Source organism: Sus scrofa, chromosome 15 (genome assembly GCF_054392235.1).
Source record: "Sus scrofa isolate SSC_HxYL_T2T_F1_AM1 chromosome 15, Sscrofa_HxYL_maternal_Yorkshire_Landrace_v2.0, whole genome shotgun sequence".
NCBI classification, from domain to species: Eukaryota; Metazoa; Chordata; class Mammalia; order Artiodactyla; family Suidae; genus Sus; species Sus scrofa.
The window spans coordinates 140,551,905-140,572,563 of NC_139397.1; the positions used below are offsets into that span (position 1 = coordinate 140,551,905).

Here is a 20,659-nt window from a genome sequence, read left to right on the forward strand (position 1 = left end):
AAAAATAAAATAAAATAATAGAAATTATGGTAGACTACTCAGATGTGTCTTTTCTACTCAGTATCTCTGTGAGCTTTCTCTTGCTTGTTACAGCTACCTATAAAACCTGTGGCTGTGTGTTGCTCTTCCCTTTTGCTTCATAAATTCCAAGATGAATCAAAAAGATCAATTTATGAGTGATCACAATCTGCTTATTTTCATTTTCTGTGTTGTAATTAGCTTTCAAGGTCCTAGATATATTATAAAGGCTTGAGACTGAGCTTCAGTACATGTTTCCAGCCTATGTCCTGATACTTATTCTAGTCTACGCCTTCAGATTCTTGGCTCCCAAGGATTGTCTGATACACACCACCAGAACCAGATGACGGCAAGCAAGATTCTAGGTGCCACGGACAGTTGTTTTCTAGTTCCTTATTATCTCTAGCATATCTAACTTCAGCTTCTGCAGATATGGCTGTGTAGTTGGTTTTGATGCCAATTACACATTAAGTGAAATGTCAAAGTACCTTTGAGCATTTCAAAAACTTGAAGCAATCCTTTCAAATATCACAGTGCATATTTAAGCATAGCAAAGAATTATGTTTAATTTTATAGCTACGGTATTTCAAAGTTTTCAATTTTACTTCCTAATTTTATATATATACAAATACAATTTAATGTATTTTCAAATGCATTAATACTTACCCCTTTGACTCCCTTTTTCAGCTTATCATCAATAAATAATGAGAGGTATTCAGGGGACCTAGAGTTGAGGTTGAGAAAATACTCAAAGTCACCCGCGATAGTTTGTTTAAAGAGCCGGTCGTTATTGAACGATTCCTGGAGGAAGCGATCAAACCTACTCTTCAGATCCAATAAGCCCTTCCAAATAAAAATAAAGAAATTTAGGATACATTATAATATTTTTTCTATAAACAATACACTACACGTGTAACTAGAAGTTTATCTTCAACTTTGCTGCTGATAAATACGTGCATTAAGTGCTAAACTTACAGATTCTATACTGTTAATTTTTTCCCCCTCCCTCTCTGCTTTTTAGGGCTGCACCCGAGGAACATGGAAGTTCACAGGCTAGCGGTCGAATCAGAGCTACAGTTGCTGGCCTACACCACAGCCACAGCTACGCGGGATCCGAGCCGCACGTGCGATCTACATCACGAGCTCACTGCAGCACCAGATCCCTGACCAACTGAGCGACTTGCCAGGATCAAACCCACATCCTCATGGATACTAGCTGGATTCGTTTCCACTGCACCATGACAGGAACTCCCTCTATATCGTTATTTTCAAGCCTGCATCTAAGCCTGTATTTAAAATGTCAGTGGTAAGAGAAGTATTCTAACTTCCATTTAAAGAGGAACCAAAGATCCTTCTCACTGTTTCTCCCCACCTTCCACTACCTTGACTGAATGGGCGAGTCTAACAAAACTAGTTTTAAAAACACACAAAGAAACCTGATTATTCATATTAAAACATGAAAAACAGAATTGGTTGAAAACAAAGTATGCTGAAACAAAAAGTACTTCACTAAAACAGTTAATTTTTGTTCTAACACACTAAGGTACATGAAGAACACTAAAAGCATACAAAAAAGAAGAACTTTCATTCTTGAGACTATTTAAAGGTCTTCATCAGACAAGCTAATAAAAGAAAAGACATCAGCTGAATTTGGCTCCCTAAATGTACATGCTTTACGAAATTCTAAAACATTTAGGATAGTTACACATGTTAATTCGCCATGGAACAATAAAGCCAGAACTATGTACTACATAGCTCTTACAAGGGACCTTTTAAACATTTGCCAAAACTACTTTATGATCAAGAGCATCTTCTATACTTACTTACCTGGATATAGTCAACGGGATTCTTTCCTTCTCCTTCTTCAGAAACAAGGGCTTTACCTTGTTCCCTCAAATAGGAACTCATACACTCACACATCGTTTTCAAACCATTTGGCACGCGACTAAATAACTTGTACATGCAAGCAAGGTCTGCAATCAGAGCAAACACATAAATTTGACTATATTAAAGATTAAGAAAAAAATTCACATCTCTGTTCATGATGATCTGTGACGCTTAAAAGATATTTCTAAAAACAAACAAAAAAATTCTCCATTACAACCATTTGCTGACCACATAGAAAATTACTAAAAAATCTCTTAGGCAGAATTTTAAAAAAAGAAAAAAAAAAATCTAGTTAATGGTTATTATTGCAACTTATAAAAAATAAAGCTTAAATATATTTCAAAGGCATCAATAAAACACTGCAACAAATTTTAGTTTACATGAAGAGAAGATGTCCAAACAGCGTAATAAACAAAATCACAAAAAAACGAAAACTGTGAAGTTTTCAGTTTCTACATAATTCTATACAATTCTAATCTAGAATCTACTAATATTACAAAACAACTATCAAAATGATAACCTTAATTGTGGTGTAACTGGTAGTCAATGTAATAAGGAAATTTAAACAGACATTTTCAGCATGTCTATCTCATAAGTTCAAATGACAACAAACAAAATTAAATACGCTAGGATTTATTTCATTACCTATCATGGTAAAATTCATGTGTACTTATAGCACAAATTCCTATTCTTTACTGTTTTCCTCAGAGTAATCCCTAATATTTCCCAGGTGATGACCTAAGCCAATATCTGTATTTTAAAAATTTGGTTTACCTCACTACATTGTTTTAGAATGAAAACTCTGGACTCTGGCCACTTTTTGCAAGATTAAAATGTGGTGTTAAGATACTGCTTTTCAGTATGTCTAGTGTTTCTTTGAAATAAGAAGTTACTGGGAGACTATAGTGTCAAAACTTTACAATGATATATTTTAAACTTGTGATCCCTACGGTCTCTGCTGCAACCAATTTTGCCATCGTGGCCAGAAAGAAGTCTCAAATACATAAATGAATGGGCATGGCTGTGCTCCAATAAAACTTGGTTTACTGGCACTGAAATCTAAAATTTATATAATTTTCATGTGCAATGAAATACTGCTCTTTTGATTTTTTTTTTTTTAAACCAAACTGGTGGTAGGTCAGATTTGGCAGACAAGCTATAATTTACCTATGCTAGTCTATATTTATAAGAGCAATTTAAATCCTAAAACTAAAGTTGCATGTATTTTAAAAATACTTGGATCCAAGTTTTACAAAAAGGGCTTCAGAATTTGTTTCAGTGACTTTTAAAGGAATATTTTATTTAAAAATGTTTTCAATAATATATGTTCAAAATAATCTGCGTACTACAAATCTTATGGTTTCTCATGTTTGGTACAAATCACAATTTAGTTTCCTATGTTAAGAACAAATATTATAAATGCCACAGGAATTTATGGACATACAATAAACTTGGCATATCAAATACTTCTGGCAAAAGAGTTCCCAACTTGTCTACTTTGTTTCTATGTCGTTATGATTTTGCTTAATTATATGTTGTACATTTAACTGTATGTAAATTAATAAAATTTCACTGTATGTAATTCACTGTATATAAATGTATGATGTGGAGAATGTAAAAGAGAAAATGAAAAATACGTGGCATTTAAAAATTAAATACCATTATTTCTGTGCATACTTAATAAACAATAAAATGATACCATTTGAACTTATTAGCTTAATTTCATAGTGCTTTCTGAATTTAATAATCAATCCAACTAGTCCTCCATTCATGATGGGAAAAACCTGTTTTTCACTTTCTGATTTATGAGACATGTGGCTTCATAATAGTGAAGTTGTGCCTCTGACGTATTCCTGACATACTGCTCAAGAGCAGGGCCAAGCATAATTAAGATATTCTGCAATTTTCTAGTGGAAAGCCAGAAAAACTGGAGCCAGGATTTTAAAATTTAATTTGGAATCACAGAAAGCAGCTAATTGTGGGGAACATTAAGTACAAAACAGAGAACTATGGCAAGTGGCTATTCTGCTACCCCTCCATTTACGAACATATTAAGCACTTGCCATGTGTTAGGTACACTTAATGCTTTTTTCTTTTCCCCCGTCTTTTTGCTTTTTCTAGGGCCACTCCCACGGCACATGGAGATTCCCAGGCTAGGGGTCCAATCGGAACCGTAGCCACCGGCCTACGACAGAGCCACAGAAACTCGGGATCTGAGCAGCGTCTGCAACCTACACCACAGCTCACGGCAACGCCGGATCCTCAACCCAATGAGCAAGGCCAGGGATCGAACCTGCAACCTCATGGTTCCTAGTCAGATTCGTTAACCACTGCGCCACGAAGGGAATTCCCTTAATGCCTTTAATACAAATATCCATGCAGGTAAGGACCAGAGAGCTGTGGGAATTAAGAGTCTAAACTCCCTAGCATAATACAAAGTATAGGAATAGGTGAGGAGCTCATTGGCCTCACCGATAATATTACACTTATCTTCTGGGTTAAGAAATACACAAAGTGGAGTTCCCGTCGTGGCGCAGTGGTTAACGACCCTGACTAGGAACCATGAGGTTGCAGGTTCGATCCCTGGCCTTGCTCAGTGGGTTAAGGATTCTGCATTGTTGAGAGCTGTGGTGTAGGTCGCAGACACGGCTCGGATCCCGTGTTGCTGTGGCTGTGGCGTAGGCCAGAAGCTACAGCTCTGGTTGGACCCCTAACCTGGGAACCCCCAAATGCTGAGGGAAGCAGCCCTAGAAAAGGCAAAAAATAGACAAAAAAAAAAAAAATAAAAGGAAGAAAGAAAACACAAAGTGAGGAGACTTACGATGAAAGTTAAAAAAGCCACTCAATCCACTAGGAATATCTAAAATCTTTATTAACGAGTGTAAATCTTTACTGTAACCTATCAAAGTAACAACAGTGATAAATGATACATACCACAACGTCTTGGAAACTGTCATTCATAATCTACAACAAGAAACAAAAATACCAAGAACCTGGTAAAAACTGTAAGGATTTAATTATTTTTCAAGTGCTAACACTTACCTTCTGTCTTTCCATTTTTCAACATGTGTACTAGTCCAGAATTCTCCATTTCTACTATAGTTTTCATGTGCTTGGAAATGAGTTCCCTCTCAACCACCTTTACAATTGGCTCTTCAGTTGATTTGTCAAGGCAGTGCATCACCCGTTCTATTTCTTCATTAATTCTAGCTTCTACTTTCTTTATATATACCGAAGCACTGTTTTCTGCTAAAAATTTCTGGCTTTCCATCTGCAAATAAGAAGCATAATTAAAAAAAAAATCGTGGAAGCAAAATGTGCTTCTGCTTTTAACTGGGTTTCTACAGTGTTTCTCATGAACAAACTAGATATCCCAAGTACTATTAACAGTTTATATTCATATAGCATTACTTACATAAGACTAAATTAATACATTATCCTTAGGGAGCGTTTTTCAAACTTTGTCAGTGTATTCCAAATAGTGGGAAAAGTAAGCACATGCCAGTGAAGGTGAAAAGTATAGAATGAAGCATATGACCCCAAGTGGGAGTGGGAAATTCTTCTTTATTTGTTTCATTGTAAAATTATGCCTAAAGATTCATCATGTTTATCATACAGTTTTGCTGGCATACTGCTAGTTACTAAAGTCCTGCTGCCACCCCACTCCCACTCTCAAAGGAATATATATGAAGTTTGAGAAAGAGATAACTATTAACCTTGTCTGCTAAAACCAGCCTTACAGAAGTTCCAGTAAATTATAAATATTAATCCAATTGATTTTAACCTGGGAGCAAAAGTAACAAATATATCTAAGAATTATATGAGAAGATGTGTTAATATATATAATGTACAATATTTAGTAACACTTCCCATTCTCTTAATAAAAAGTAGTTGAAAATAATCAAGTTTCTCAGAAGAGATATTAACACACCAATCTTGGTAAGATCATTACTCCACTCACTACTAAAAATTACATTTATATATATATACACACATGTATACATACATCACTGCAACATATTTTGGAATTAACCTTCTACTGTTATTTCTATACTGAAATGAAAGAAATTAAAACAAATGCAAATACTAAAATGTTGTTATAAATATCTAGAACTAGTTGCTATGTTATTATAAAAATAATAATTCATAAAACATGGTCCAGGCTCACCAGTAGAGACCACAAAAATCTTCCCAATAGCTTTTTACCAATTAAAAAAAGGGGGAGGGGAGTCCATTCTTTGTTTCTTTATTGTTAAATGACACCCAAATTTACTGAGTTTGACTTTTAAATACATCCATGGCGCTTATGAATCACCTACTGAGAGATTTAACTTCCAGTTATTTTTTTTTTTAAAGTTTATTATTAAAGTAAAACTTTAGTATTCAACCAAGTCTACTTTAGCAACACCACAAAGCTCCTATTAGAAACGGCTAAGACAGCTGAGGCTCTCAGGAAGAGTGCCTGATTATCATGACCTCATTATCAAAACGGCCTTATCATTTGTCATGGTACTCAGGCACCATTATTATCATTTCACTACAAATTAGTATTAGCTTCACTTTTGGCAATTTAGTTGGTCTGAAGTTATATATACTGTTGCAAATTTTGATCAACTGTACTTGCTGAACTATAATTTCCTAATCAACAGCTTTTTAGGACATATATGTGTACTATGGGATCATGCATATATCTATATTTAGTTTACCAGTAACTTATATTATCAAAAGCCTGAAGAGTGAGACTTTGTTGGTAATGCAGTGCCTGTGAATTTACATAAAATAATTAGTAACATATAAATATAATACAATTTTAAGGTTATTTCGAAGTTTATATGTTTCATACACTTAAAAAAAAAAAAAAAAAAAAAAAAACCCACATGTATAAGTCCAAACTCTTCATTTTGTTTTCAGTAAGTTTCTTCATTGGAATGTGAGCAATGTTGAGGTAGCTGTGCTAAAGGAAGTAAGTTGCACCCTCTTCCCCAAAGGGGCTCAGTACAAAAAGGTCAAAATGTTCAAACTAGTAACTACATTCAATAATTTAAAGAACATCTTAAAAGAGCATTTATTTATATCTTCACTGATTACCTGAAAAAACTCTGCAGACATTTCCAAAAAAGGAGCCTCAAAATCTTCTTCATAGACTGATCGTCCTTCGAGACCTAAAATCATTAACATCTGGCAAGCATTTCTTATTGCGCCTCTGTCAAAAGAAGTTAGATCACTTGATAATAAAAACATATTAAAAATTCATGTAAAAAATGCAACAGTAGTAGCTATAAAGACTTTGCGAACTTTTTTTTAACCAAAGTGACCAATCTTCTATAAGCAGTTAATTTATAATATAAAGATTTAGAGTAATTTTCATTGGAAAGCATATTTTGACTATAGAGCTATTTATCTCAAGTAGTTCTCATGCTGCTAACTTAGAATTTTATGCAAAAGAAGTTTAGAATGTCTAAATATTTCTGTGTATTTAAAAACACAGAGAGAATAAAAAGGCTATTTATGAAGAAGTAGGGAGGATGGAGTTCCCATCGTGGTGCAGCAGAAACAAATCTGACTAGGAACCATGAGGTTGCAGGTTCGATCCCTGGCCTTGCTCAGTGGGTTAAGGATCCGGCATTGCCGTGAGCTGTGGTGTAGGTCGCAGATGTGGCTCGGATCTGGCATTGCTGTGGCTGTGGTGTAGGCTGGCAGCTGTAGCTCTGATTAGACCCCGTAGCCTGGGAACCTCCATATGCCTCAGGTGTGGCCCTAAAAAGACAAAAGACAAAAAAAAAAAAAAAAAAAAAGAAGTAGGGAAGAGAGAGGTTATAGTGCTTAATATGGGTACAATATACAGTTACTCTAAGCAATATAATTTTTTTTGTACCAAATGGCTTTTGGGCAATCCTGACCATGTACCAAAGCTGAAATAAAAAGAACTGGACAAATCTTCATCTAATAGCTGCTATGAATACAAAGAAGCAGAGAAAGCAGTCTTGCATATTTCAAGCCAATCTGGTTGCAAAGTCACAAAAAGGCAAGGCAGCAATGTTAGGAGGGGGTGAGGAGAATATCACAACACAAGGGGTACAACCGTTCTTAGTCATTTTAGACTATGCTGTTTTCCTTCAAATATATTCAGAGTAAATGCCAGCCAAAAGCCCTTAAGGAAGAACTCAAAGAAACAAAAATGCTATCGAATCACCAAAAAAAAAAAAGTGATGGCTGATTTGTTTTTTGAAAGTATATTAAGCAAAAGCTTAGAATGGTTTCTAAAAATAAATGTGTACTTTTAAGTTAAAATCTATCTAACTTTGTTAATTGTCATATAAGGTTTTTGAAGATTTCCGTAGTGTGCTGGACAAACTTTATTTTTTGGTTTGTTGTCTCCAGGCTGTATCTGTGGCATATGGAAGTTCCTGGGCTAAGGGTCAAATCAGAGTTGCAGCTGCTGGCCTACACCATGGCCACAGCAACACCAGATCCAACCTACATCTGTGACTTATGCCACAGCCTGCAGGAATACTGGATCCTTAACCCACCGAGTTGGGCCAGGGAACAAACGCACATTCTCACGGAGACCAGGTCAGGGTTCTTAACCCACTAAGCCACAACAGGAACTCCCTAGTTTATTTTAATAAAATTATGACAGTGAATCAGTTCTCACGATATAACCACTAAAAACCAAAACCCAAAGAGTAAGAAGATTATTATACCGGTCTACAACTTCTCCTTTCCGCTCTCTCGCAATCATGTCCAATAGCGTTTGTCGTAGGTGATCCCTAATACACCCATAACGTACAACTTGATCTCGAAAAATAATTAATCCCAAATTGTAGACATTCTCCACATTATTTTGTTGTACATATACACGGTCCTGCAGTTAAAGCAAAATCATAATATAAATATGAGTACAACTCTTAGGAACATAAAAATAATCACTTTGAGTTACAATAATAAAGAAAATTATTCAGGTAAGAAACACTTCAAGCAACATGGAATCTTCTAGCACCTCCCAGGTTATATAAATGACGTAAGTCGTTAAAATTTACAATTGTTACTGAAGCAAACAACGGCTACAGGTGGTCACCTGCTTACCCTAACAAAAGGGGAGGAAAAAAGCAAGCACCCCATCCAGGGAGAGGCAAGTCAGCTTAAAGCAGAAGAGAAAGGCAGACAGCGAGGCAGGCAAGTCTTCCTTTCTCCCCAACGCCATACCATGCCCAAATACGGTTCTGACTTTCTTAAATATTGTACTCGAAGATTATATTCTTTAAGTAAAATTGAGAGCAGAATATAATACAGATGCATGCAACTAAGCTGGCTACTAACCTGTACATTTTAAAAGTCTCTCATGTTTATAATAGAGCAGCATTACATATTCTGTAATTAAAATATCCTCAGCTACTGTTATTTACTGGGAGTCATCTTACTTTCAAGTTCTCACCAACATGATGATAGGTTTGTCATTGGTGATCCCTACAATACCCATAACATATAACTTTATAGAGCACAGATAATCCACTTTGTAGAGTACAGATAATTGAGAATTACTGACTATAAGTCCTACTTTGTGCAGCGTTTTAAAATCTATATTTACACCAAAATACATTGAAATAAAACTACTGTTTTTAATTCACAGAAGAACTGGTACCAGAATTCCTTTCTATCCTTAACCAAGATCTCTCCGGGCTTTGGTGGGTCTGTGAACTTCCCCAAAATTTAAATTATTGCATGTTTGTTTGCACATAAGTACTTTGAACATAGACCATAGCTTTCACTAGACTCTTAAAGGCATTTGTAATGCAAAACCAAATAAAACCCACAGTAAAATGTGATCTCGAACTTTTAAAGGAATACTGTAACTACAAGTAACACCAAAAAAAGATACAAGGTGAACAGCAAGTTCTACTACATTAGCATAAAATGGTACTGATCAAACTTCTGACCAGTTTTTACTAAATTCTCCATGAGTAGCACTGTCATCATAGACATTATTCCTCCAAACTTCTTTTACTCATCTTACACAATGGTACACACCTAATGGCTACAAGGAAAGCTGCTTCCATTAGCATCTCTGGTGCTTTCTATATCCTGCAGCAAATTTTTCAAATCCCAACAGCAACTTTATTTTAAGTTCAAAATTTTCATGACTTCTCCAATAAATTCTTAAACTTCACACTTCTTTCCTCAAAATCTTAAATTCTGAGTTTTGCCCCAAACGCATCTATCCTCCTTTTTAATGGCTCTAACTGTTTTAAATATACTAAAGTTACTCTTGACTCTCATGACCTTCAGGCCTAACACTTCCCCCCACCCCACCATCTTGATTCTGCCTTATTTTTTAGCATAAAACAAAAAGAATTCAATAAAAATTGTTATGAGTCTAATAATTTATAAAGCAGTGAGAGTTTTTATTATGAAAATAATCTCTCCAAGGAGTTCCCTTTGTGGCTCTGTGGTTAACGAACCCAACTACGAATCATGACGATGTGGGTTCGATCCCTGGCCTCGCTCAGTGGGTTAAGGATCTGGCATGGCTGTGAGCTCTGGTGTAGGTTACAGATGCAGCCTGGATCCCGCATTGCTGTGGCTGTGGCACATAGGCTGGCAAGTGCAGCTCTAATTTGACCCCTAGCCTGGGAACTTCCATGTGCCATGAGTGCAGCCCTGGAAAGCAAAAAAAAAAAAAAAAAAAAAAAAAAAGAAGAAGAAAATAATCATTCCAATTATTGCGTAAATTATTTACACATCTGATTTTTACAGTTGTGAATATAAATTTCTATGGTACAGACAGGTGCTATTAACAGAATCACTCTTAACCAATGCCATCAAAATCGGCAACTAGTTGGTTAAAGTGGCTAAAGAGGAAAACTGTTAAAACATATACAAACACACACATATACACACCTCTGCACCTAAAATACTTTAATTTAAAACATATAAGCATTCATGGAGATAAAGACTTTTTTCTTTGAACTCGAGTCCTGTGATGAGAGTTCAACATTTCATGCATCAAAAATTGTCCAGCACTTCTCCTTTGTTTCATTATGACGGATCATGACCAGGACAAACTGTGAAGCAATCTAAATGTAAAAGCCTTCTAGATTGTTTACAGTATTTACTCTAGTCTTTTAAATTACAAATCACCCAATATTTCGTGATTTGCCTTTGTCAAGTCTTTCCAAAACATTCAATCTAGCTTGCCAAAGAACAAAATGTACTGTTTTTCACACTATTTTATTTACACAACATGAAGTTATGTAATAACAAGGTGTACAACTCACATAAACAGGCTTGAAAACAAACACATCTGATTCTCTGTAAGCAAAGCTCAACTTACAGGAGCAAAATAAAGAAGATATACTGAAAAGCAGTGGAATAGCTTTGAGAGAACTTTGTATCAGGCTGTTTCACAGCAAGAATTTGAAAAGTACTGGTATCGCTCACAGGTACTGTTAAGTTTCAATTAACATGTTGACATCCAGCACATCTTGTAGTGGGATTTATAACATTATAGATACATGATACATGATATTAACAAGTTTATCATATGCCTACTAAGATACTAACTTCTTTCTTAAGAAACCAAATGTTCAGAGTTCCCGTTGTGGCTCAGTGGAAATGAACCCAACTAGTATCTGTGAGGATGAGGGTTTGACTGCTGGCCCTGCTCAATGGGTTAAGGATCCGGAGTTGCTGTGGCTATGGCGTAGGCCAGCAGCTACAGCTCCTATTCAACCCCTATCCTAGGAACTTCCATTTGCCACATGCACAGCCCTGAAAAGCCAAAAAAAAAAAAAAAAAGGAAAGAAAGAAAAGAAAAGAAAAGAAACCAAATATTCTTAATTTAGGCTAAGAGAAATGTCAAAGAATTAGGTTAGACTGTATTGTTTTTGGTAAAGGCATCTACCTTCAAGAATTACAGAACCAAAGACACAAGCAATGTAAATTTCAGAGTGTTGAAGTGTGGTGGTGCCCCTCTTCCGGCTTTATTGCAGTATAATTTATATGCCATAAAATTCACTCATTTTAAAGAGCATGATTCAATAATTTACAGTAAATTTCTATATTGTGTAATCCCTGCCACAATCCCTCCACAGTATATATTTCCATCAATCAATCGGAAAAAAAAAAAAAAAGATCCCGAGTCCATCTGCAGTCAATCCTCACTTCCAGCATGTCTGCTTTCTTTTTCTATTAATTTCCTTTCCTGGACATTTCAAGTGGAATCATATAACATTAACCTTTTGTGTCTGATTTTTCACTAAGCATAAAGTTGTTAGTTAATGTTGTTATTAATGTAACATATATTAGTAATATCAATCCTTTTCAGTGCTGAATAGTATTCCATTGTATGGATATGCCACAGCTAGTTTATTTATCAACTGGTAGATATTTAGGGCTGTTTCCAGTCTACTATGAGTAATACTGCTATGAACATTTGGGCACAATCTTTTTGTTGGACAAAGGCTTTCATTTTTCTTGGATGTATTTCTAGTTGAAGTATTGGGCCATATGGAAATCATCAAATTGTTTTCTAAAGTAGATGTGTCAGTTACGGCAAATTTTTGAATACAAAAATACTGGATGTGAAGTTAGGAATTCTTTGTGTGATGTCTGGCTCTACCATTAACTGACTGGTGGTGTGACCCTGAGTAAGTCATTTTTCTACTCTGGTCCTGGGTAAGAAAAAGAGCTGGCAAGATGCTCTCTGAAACTCTAATAATTTCCTTTGAAAGCTTGACCCTTTGACTAAAAATTAACATATATCAAGGATCAAGATACATTTCACTATTACTGCTTCTATTACTATTACTGTTATTAGTCTCCCCTGGTGTCTGGGTTCCTCTCTTCTCAATTCTAAACACAGTGATGCTATCACTATGGAAGTAGATGAGTCTGTAACTATATGGCCTATAATATCTGCTATTTTAAGCCCTATGGCAAAAAGGCAGAAAGGGAGCCAGGTGCAGCTGATGAGTTTTTCGGGTATATTGCATTCGGTTAGTGGGGGAGGGTGGTGAGGAATGAAAATGCTTCAGAGTAAAGGAAGCCAGGTCTGAACAAAGCACAGAAAATTTACATCCATGGAGGATGACTGGGAACAAGGGAAATACAGTTGCTATAGTCTAAGAGCTTAACCCTTGTCTTTTAATGTGAGACTGCCGAGGTATTTATAATGATTATAATTAAATGACACAGTATTAAGAAAGGCTGTTAACCATGAAATTTGATTATAGATACCAAAGAGCTAATAAAGAAAAGAAGACAAAACCCACACTCTCTAGTGTGGCTACTTGATTTAGTAATACCAAAGAGTCACTTATAGTAAATGTTTGGTATATATGATTAATTATCATCAAGCAAAATAAAAGCTATAGATGTATACACCTGGGTGTTTATGTGTTCATATATTAAACAGTAATGCAGGCACACATTCACAATAAACTTGTGATATGCACATGAAATATATTAAAATACTAGCTGAACAAACATGCTAAACCTTCTGTTTATTGCTTGTTAGCCCTCTCAGAAGGAATTCAGCCTGTGGGTATACAACAGCATTTTCATAATAGATTCTAACAGAAATTTCTCTTTGTTAAAAGTGGCTTATTTTATCTAATATCAATTTAGTTCTAGCCATTTAAATTACTGTAGGACTTTTTATTCTGTATATGTTTCTATGTGGGTATTTAATTTGACCCCCAAATGTAGTCTGTATGGGTTCAACATTAGTCCTTTATCTATTGAAGAGAGCTCAGCAGAGATAGTCAGTGGTTATCTCTCTTTGCCTTTTGAAAGCCAAAATACAGGCATTTTAAGTATGAAATGTTCTGAAAAATTCATCTGAAAGCCTACTGTCTGAATCAAACATTGGACTTACTAAAGAGATATGTTTCATCACAGATATAAACGACACTTAAAATCTCTGTTTATGGTTCTCTCTCAGGAGCTGCCATTCCTACACTAAGCAAACATAGAGTGGACAAGAACCTTTACAAACCAGATGGACCAGGGGGTGAGAGGGAGGAACCAATGATAGGACCATCACGCCGTCCCTATTTTCACAGAGCTGGGAAGAAGTCAGACTACTTCTGCATCTGACTTCATCTGTACTTTAAGCACTTTCACCTTTAAAACAACACACACCTCCAAGCTATGACACTTGTTTCCACTTGTAGTCTTGAAAGAAGAGTTTTTGTAAGACCAACTTTCCTCCCCAAAACAACTATTAAAGCTGATGACTTTTAAAAGTACCACCTATTTAAAAGCATCAACTAGGATAGGTAGGTCTATAGGAGATGAGGTAGAGAGAGATGGATTCCTTTCTTCCTCTGTGCTAAGGAAAAGGAACTTTCACCAGCTGATGCCCAGTAAAACTTCTTCTGCAAATGGCCACTCCTGACTGAGGGCTCTTCACATGCCCAGTAGACAAGAGGACATCCAGCCTACACGTGCTCAGCCTACAAGGCCACAGATATTACTACTCTCAGCATCTGAGGGCAAAGAGGGAAAATATTTGCCCTATCTTCTTAACTGACACCTTCACCAAGACACCCAATCCACCAAGATAAGAGATTAAACTCAGCATGCAAAAGTAATTCTTAGAGGTGTCAAGACACATTATGCAAAAATATGTATCTTATGAAAGCTAAACCTGTACAAAGTCAAGGAATGACTTTCTAGTAGGTTACACAGCTTCGTTACTCAGGGAGTGATATTTAAATCAAAATAAAATAACAACAAAAATTTGATAATGAAGTTCAAAAAATAACAACTCTTACTAGTTTTAAACCCACAGGAATGGTTCAGGAAAGTTGGTTTACCAAGCAAGCTATTAAGTATATTAATCAAACAAATTAATTCTTACTTTAGTTTCTTGTCCTCCCAGCAAGAAGCCCTACAACTATTTTCATTTAAAAAAAAAAAAAAAAAAAAAAAAAAAAAGAATGTAAGCAAGGTTAAAAGTCTTTATAAACATTAAATATCCCGCTCATAGAAGAGATAAATCCCCCAAAATTAAACTCATTAAAAAAAAGAACTCTGTAACTCTGTCTTTTAGAACATGTTTAAAGCTGCTTTTCCAAGCTTAATCACTAGGCAATCGTCTACTAACAAGCAATCAATTTAGGTGTTTTCAAACAGGGTTCATTTTCAAACCATGAAATACATACAAGATGGCCAAACACAATAAAGATAAAAAAAGACAATTAAAAGAAAAACCAGCAAACAGAAAACAACAAAAAGTTTCTACTCCAGAGTGAGAGTAGGGGAAAAAGAAAAAAAAAGCCTAATCAGCTCAAAGTTTAAAGAACTGTCCCAATATTTTTCAGAATGCTAGTGCCCAACTACACTGCTGAAAACGCATCTGTTAAGATATGAAATAGAAAAGGGCACATATTAACATTTCTGGATTTAACAATATTACTGGTAAAGTGAGTGGAAAAGCACAGAATATGCTGTCCAAAAACATGGCTTGAAAACTTAACTCCACAACTAAAGCTCAAAGTCACAGTTTCCACCACTATAAAATGGGCCTCAAATTTCTCTCCTGGGGCTAAGATAACTTTTAAAAAAGCACAGTCGTAAGAAATTCCATTTTAAAATAATTTCAATTTATTTTAAGAATCATATCTTAACATCCGACAAATCAAAACCCTAGTTGTGTTTCTCTAAACCTATGTAAATTATATCAAATCACAAAAGAAAATCACCGTTCCCCATTCCAAAATTTAAACAATGTAATGGTGGGGGAAAAACTAATACTAGCATATAGTCCCTTTTAGACCCGTAAGAGTTCTAATGATAAGAATCTAAGACTTTTGGAAAAGAAGACCTATATTAGAGAGGTGACAGAATTCAGTGGTTAAGAGCACCGATTTAAGAGCCAGACGGATTGTTTCAATTCTACTGCTGCTGTTTACTAGATGTGACCTTAAACATCTGTGCCTGTTTCTTCATCTGTAAAATAACATCTACTTCAACATGCTATTGCACATACTCCCATTTTTAGTCTTAAAAGAACAGCTTTTTTAAAGACCAACTCCCCTGGCAAGAACTAGACAAGCAAGATGAAACAAAAAGCCACTACCTCATAGCAATCAAGATCGCTACGAGAGAAAGGAAAAGAGAGAGAGGGAGAGAGAGAGGGAGGGAGGAAGGAAGGAAACGAAAGAAGGGCAGGGAAGGGGAAGGGGAAAGGGAAGGGAAAGGAAAAGAACAAGTGTTGGCGAGAATATGGAGAAACTGGAACTCTTGAGTATTGCTGGTGGGAATGTAAAATGGTGCAGCTGCTATGGAAAATAATATGGTAGTTACTCCAAAATTAAAAACAGAATTACCGTATGATCTAGCAATTCCACCATCTGGGTTTATACTCAAGAGTCAAAAGAAGTGTCTTAAGGAAGTATCTGTACAACCCAGGTTCACAGCAGCGTCACTCAAAATAGCCAGGGTGGAAACAATCCAAGTGACCATTGACAGGTGAATGGGAAAGATAATGTGGAATATTCTCACAACTGAATATTATTCAGCCGTAAAAAGAAAGGGTATTTTTTAAATTGATGTAACATGATATATAAGTTTCATGTGTTTATAACATGCTAACACTACAATTTGCTCACTACCAAAAGTTTAGTTTCTGTCACCACAGAGTTGCCTCCCTTTACCCATCCACTGGCCTTTCCCTCTGGCAACCACTAATCTATTAAGGAAGGGAATTTGGACTCATGCTACACTGTGGATGAACTCTGTGTTGCAAAAGGACAAATACCTTAGGACTACGTTTATATGACATAGCTAGAGTGGTCAGATTCATACAGACTCAAAGTACAACAGTAGTAGTGACCGGGTCTGAGAGAGAGATGGGGGAATGGGGACTTACCGCTTGATGGGTATCAGGTTTTAGTATTTCTAGATGAAAACTGTGGAGCTGAATGAAGATCATGGCTGTACAAGATGAATGTACTTAATATCAAACTGTACACTTTAAAATGATCAAGATAATAAATGCTATGCGTATTTTACAACAATTAAAACAAACACTGTTTAAAAGCATCAAGAGCAACAAAAGCAACCTGGACTCGTGGGGCCAGGATTCTGGAGAGAAAAGCCAAGTATAATGGAAGGAGCCCTACGTTTGCTTTCACTTGTTCTCTCAGGTCATTTCTTTTATTTGGAGGACTGGAAACAAGAGGGCAAGCAGAAAGTCACAGGTGGGCTGGCTATCAAGCAGTTAAGACTATGAGGCAAAGGGCTGAAGAGAGAAATGCAAAGAAGAACCAGAAATTCTGCAAGCAATTTTCATCAAGATATTCACTGACATATCAGCTAAGCATGGGAGGGACACTGAAACACAAAACTGAAAGCGGCAGTCGCAGGCTAAAGAGCTCAACAGAGACTGCTGGCAGATTTGCAGTGGAGAGGAGAAAAAAGTTGGGATGTGAAGAACAAACTGGTAAACGACTCAGACTTTTAGCTGAGACCCCAAAGGGGTATTTCCTGTGAGTAAAAATATGTCCTAGAAATAAAGACAAACTAAAAACAGACCAAGCTTAACACAGTCTAAAGTCAGCTTCAACTAAATCATGGTGATCTGCCCATACTGTGCCTGCCACCAAAAGAAAATTACATTTCTTTGAAGGAAAATATCATCACTCAGGGCCTCCACAATTTCTAATACACAATACTGGAAAAATTACTAGGCCTGTTCCCCATCAAAACAAAACACCCCGGGACAAATGTCTGAAAACCAAGGGGAAAAAAAAAAAACCCAGAAAGTCAAAGTATTCTAAGATTCATACTATCCCAAAATGGTTTTTTTTAAAAAAAGAAAAAAAACCTAGGAGTTCCCGTCAGGCTCAGCAGAAACGAATCTAACTAGTATCCATGAGGACGCAAGTTTGATCCCCAGCCTCACTCAGTGGGTTAAGGATCTGGCATTGACGCGAGCTGTGGTGCAGGTCACAGACATAGCTTGGATCTGATGTTGCTGTGGCTGTGGTGTAGGCCAGTGGCTGCAGCTCTGATTTGACCCCTAGCCTGGGAACCTCCATGTGCCGCAGGCGCAGCCCTAAAAAGACAAACAAAACAAAACCAAAAAACTAATATAAAGTACATTATAAGTTAAGGATCCATGTTGTACTCTCTAAGGTAATCCCTAAAGTAACGATAAAAGCATACATAAATAACGGCTAACAGGAGGAAGGGGATAGGATAATAAAACATACCTGAGTCACCTAAAGAAGGAAAGAAAGCTGGAAAAATCCACAAAGGACAGGAAAAAAAGCACAAGGGACAGCAAATATAAACTCAAATGTTTCAACAATTATATTAAATGGAAAGGAACAATTATATTAAATGGAAAGGAAACCGATGCTTCAATTTTAAAACAAAGATTATCAGATGGGATTAAAAAGGGTATTACTACATGGATCTTACAACTAACTCCCCTTAAATATAAGGACACAGAAAAGGTGGAAAGGAAAGACTGGGATAAAGTTTGCCATGAAAAATTAACTGTAAGAAAGCTCATATATGAATACTAGACAAAGAAGTCTTTAAGTAAGAGGTACTACTAGAGATAAAGAAGGATATTTCACATAAATATGAATTTATAATGGCTTTCATAAAAAGTCAATAGGAAGAGAGAACCTTAAATTTATACTCACTTTCTAACAAGCCTCAAAATACACAAACTAAAAGGAGAGATAAATCCCAAATCATATCTGAAGATTTTAATATTTCTCAGTAGTTGACAGGACAAGCAGACAAAATAAATTTAGTAAAGATCTGAACCTGATTAGTAAATCTGATCAACTGATACATATACAACACTTTTTCCAACAATTGCAAATTGAAAAACTGAAATTAACTGAAATCGAAAACTTCTTTTCAAAGACACCGTTAAAAGGCAAGCCTAGAATGGAAGACAGTATTTTACAATACATGTATTACTTGAAAGAGAACTTTTATTCAGAAGATAAAAAGAACTCCCACAAATTACTAAAAAATCAAATCCCAGAAAATCCACATGGTGGTGGGGGGGGAAAGACATGTAGTTTTATATTTATATCAACAAAAGTGTTGGAGTTCCCGTCGTGGCTCAGTGGTTAACGAATCTGATTAGGAATCAGGAGGTTGTGGGTTCTATCCCTGGCCTCGCTCAGTGGGTTAAGGATCCGGTGTTGCCATGAGCTATGGTGTAGGTTTCAGATGTGGCTCAGATCCCGCGTTGCTGTGGCTGTGGTGTAGACTAGCAGCTACAGCTCCGATTAGACCCCTGGCCTGGGAACCTCCATATGCCTCAGGTGTGGCCCTAAAAAGACAAAAACAAATAAACAGTGTTTTGTTTTGTTTTTTTTTTGGTTTTTTTTTTGTCTTTTTAGGGCCACACCTGCAGCATATGAAAGTTCCCAGGCCAGGGGTCATATCTGAGCTGCAGCTGCTGGCCTACACCACAGCTCTTGGCAATGCCAGATCCATAATCCACTGAATGGGGCCAGGAATCAAACCTGCATCCTCATGGATACCAGCTGGGTTCATTACTGCTTAGATACAACAAGTACGCCCAACGAAAGTGTGGTTTTTTTTTTTTTTAAATCAGAAGACGACTTTCAAATTAGTGTAAGGGTAGTGTGCTATCAAGTGGTTAGAATAACTGCTATGGTATCTAATATTTTTATCAAGTTTCTAAAAATTCCAATAAAGATGGTTTTAAGTAATTTCTGATGACAGTTATCTAAAGTCTTAGAAAGTTACTTCTTCAATGAGAATTTTATCAGATTCAAAATAAAAAATGAGAAAAGAAGCAATACTAAAGACTTCTAATAGGCTTTGATAGCTTACACTTGGATCACTGATAAAGCCACTGTTCTTAAAGGGATGTCTACATCATAAAACTGCCTAATGATAGTAGAAACTGGAAAAGGGAACCCAGTTGTTTAGAACAGTGTTTGATGCATAATACACACTCATTGCTGAATGAATGAATTTATCCTCATAAGCACAAAGGAAAATTAATGTTCACTCAACTCTGGGTAAATTATCATAAATTCTGTACATAATTCTCTTGCACTGAGGTGGTACAGCAAAGTGGTGAAGACCATGGACCTTTGAATCAAAAAAAGACTTGGATTCATCTCATTACTCATTAATGTAGTAACTGTGTGATCCTGGCAGGTTAATTTCTCTGTTCTTAGCTCCTGATACAACCTGCTTGTTCATTTGCAAAATGAGGAGTTAAATACTCACCTGGAAGGTCAGGTATTTAAAACATTCAGCACAGGAATACAGCCATATAATAAATGATATCTGCTGTTACACATTCAGTAAACTACTATTTTTACTGTTTCAGAGAAATGAAAAAATTTAAATAAAAAGAGAATATACTGCTTTCCCAAAATAACAACAATAAAAAGATATCATGAGGGTTAAATGGACTAACACACTTAAGGTGCTTAAAACAGTGCCTGGCACACCATAAGAGCTATGAAAGTGTTATCTGCTGTAAAGTAGACTCAGTCAACCAAAGCTCTATCGACCCACTTTAAAAGTTATTAAAGAAACTGTCACCAACTTGACATTAATCTGCTCACACCTCCTGTTTTGTCCTTCATTGCCATTCCCCAGATACCACAGGAAGCAGCTCACTTTCAGTTTTTAAATGGTATAAATGGTATGTTAATAAAAGATGTTTATGGTTCTATTAATTTGTTGGAAATGAACTGAAATGGAAGGTAAGGAAGAAATTCTAATTATCAAG

At 36.1% G+C, this 20,659-nt stretch overlaps 1 protein-coding gene across 4 annotated transcripts in view; it reads right to left on the reverse strand.

Moving 5' to 3' along the window:
- CUL3 (cullin 3) overlaps positions 1 to 20,659 on the reverse strand; it is a 94,823-nt gene that overhangs the window by 25,715 nt on the left and 48,449 nt on the right. For all 4 annotated transcript variants that reach the window (XM_085001313.1, XM_021075737.2, XM_021075736.2 and 1 more), the window contains 5 exons: positions 8,610 to 8,770; positions 6,994 to 7,108; positions 4,948 to 5,176; positions 1,846 to 1,991; positions 685 to 861 (listed from right to left, as the gene is read on the reverse strand). In XM_085001313.1, coding sequence (XP_084857439.1) covers positions 685 to 861; positions 1,846 to 1,991; positions 4,948 to 5,176; positions 6,994 to 7,108; positions 8,610 to 8,770 — 828 coding nt within the window. The remainder of the gene's footprint in view (positions 1 to 684; positions 862 to 1,845; positions 1,992 to 4,947; positions 5,177 to 6,993; positions 7,109 to 8,609; positions 8,771 to 20,659) is intronic.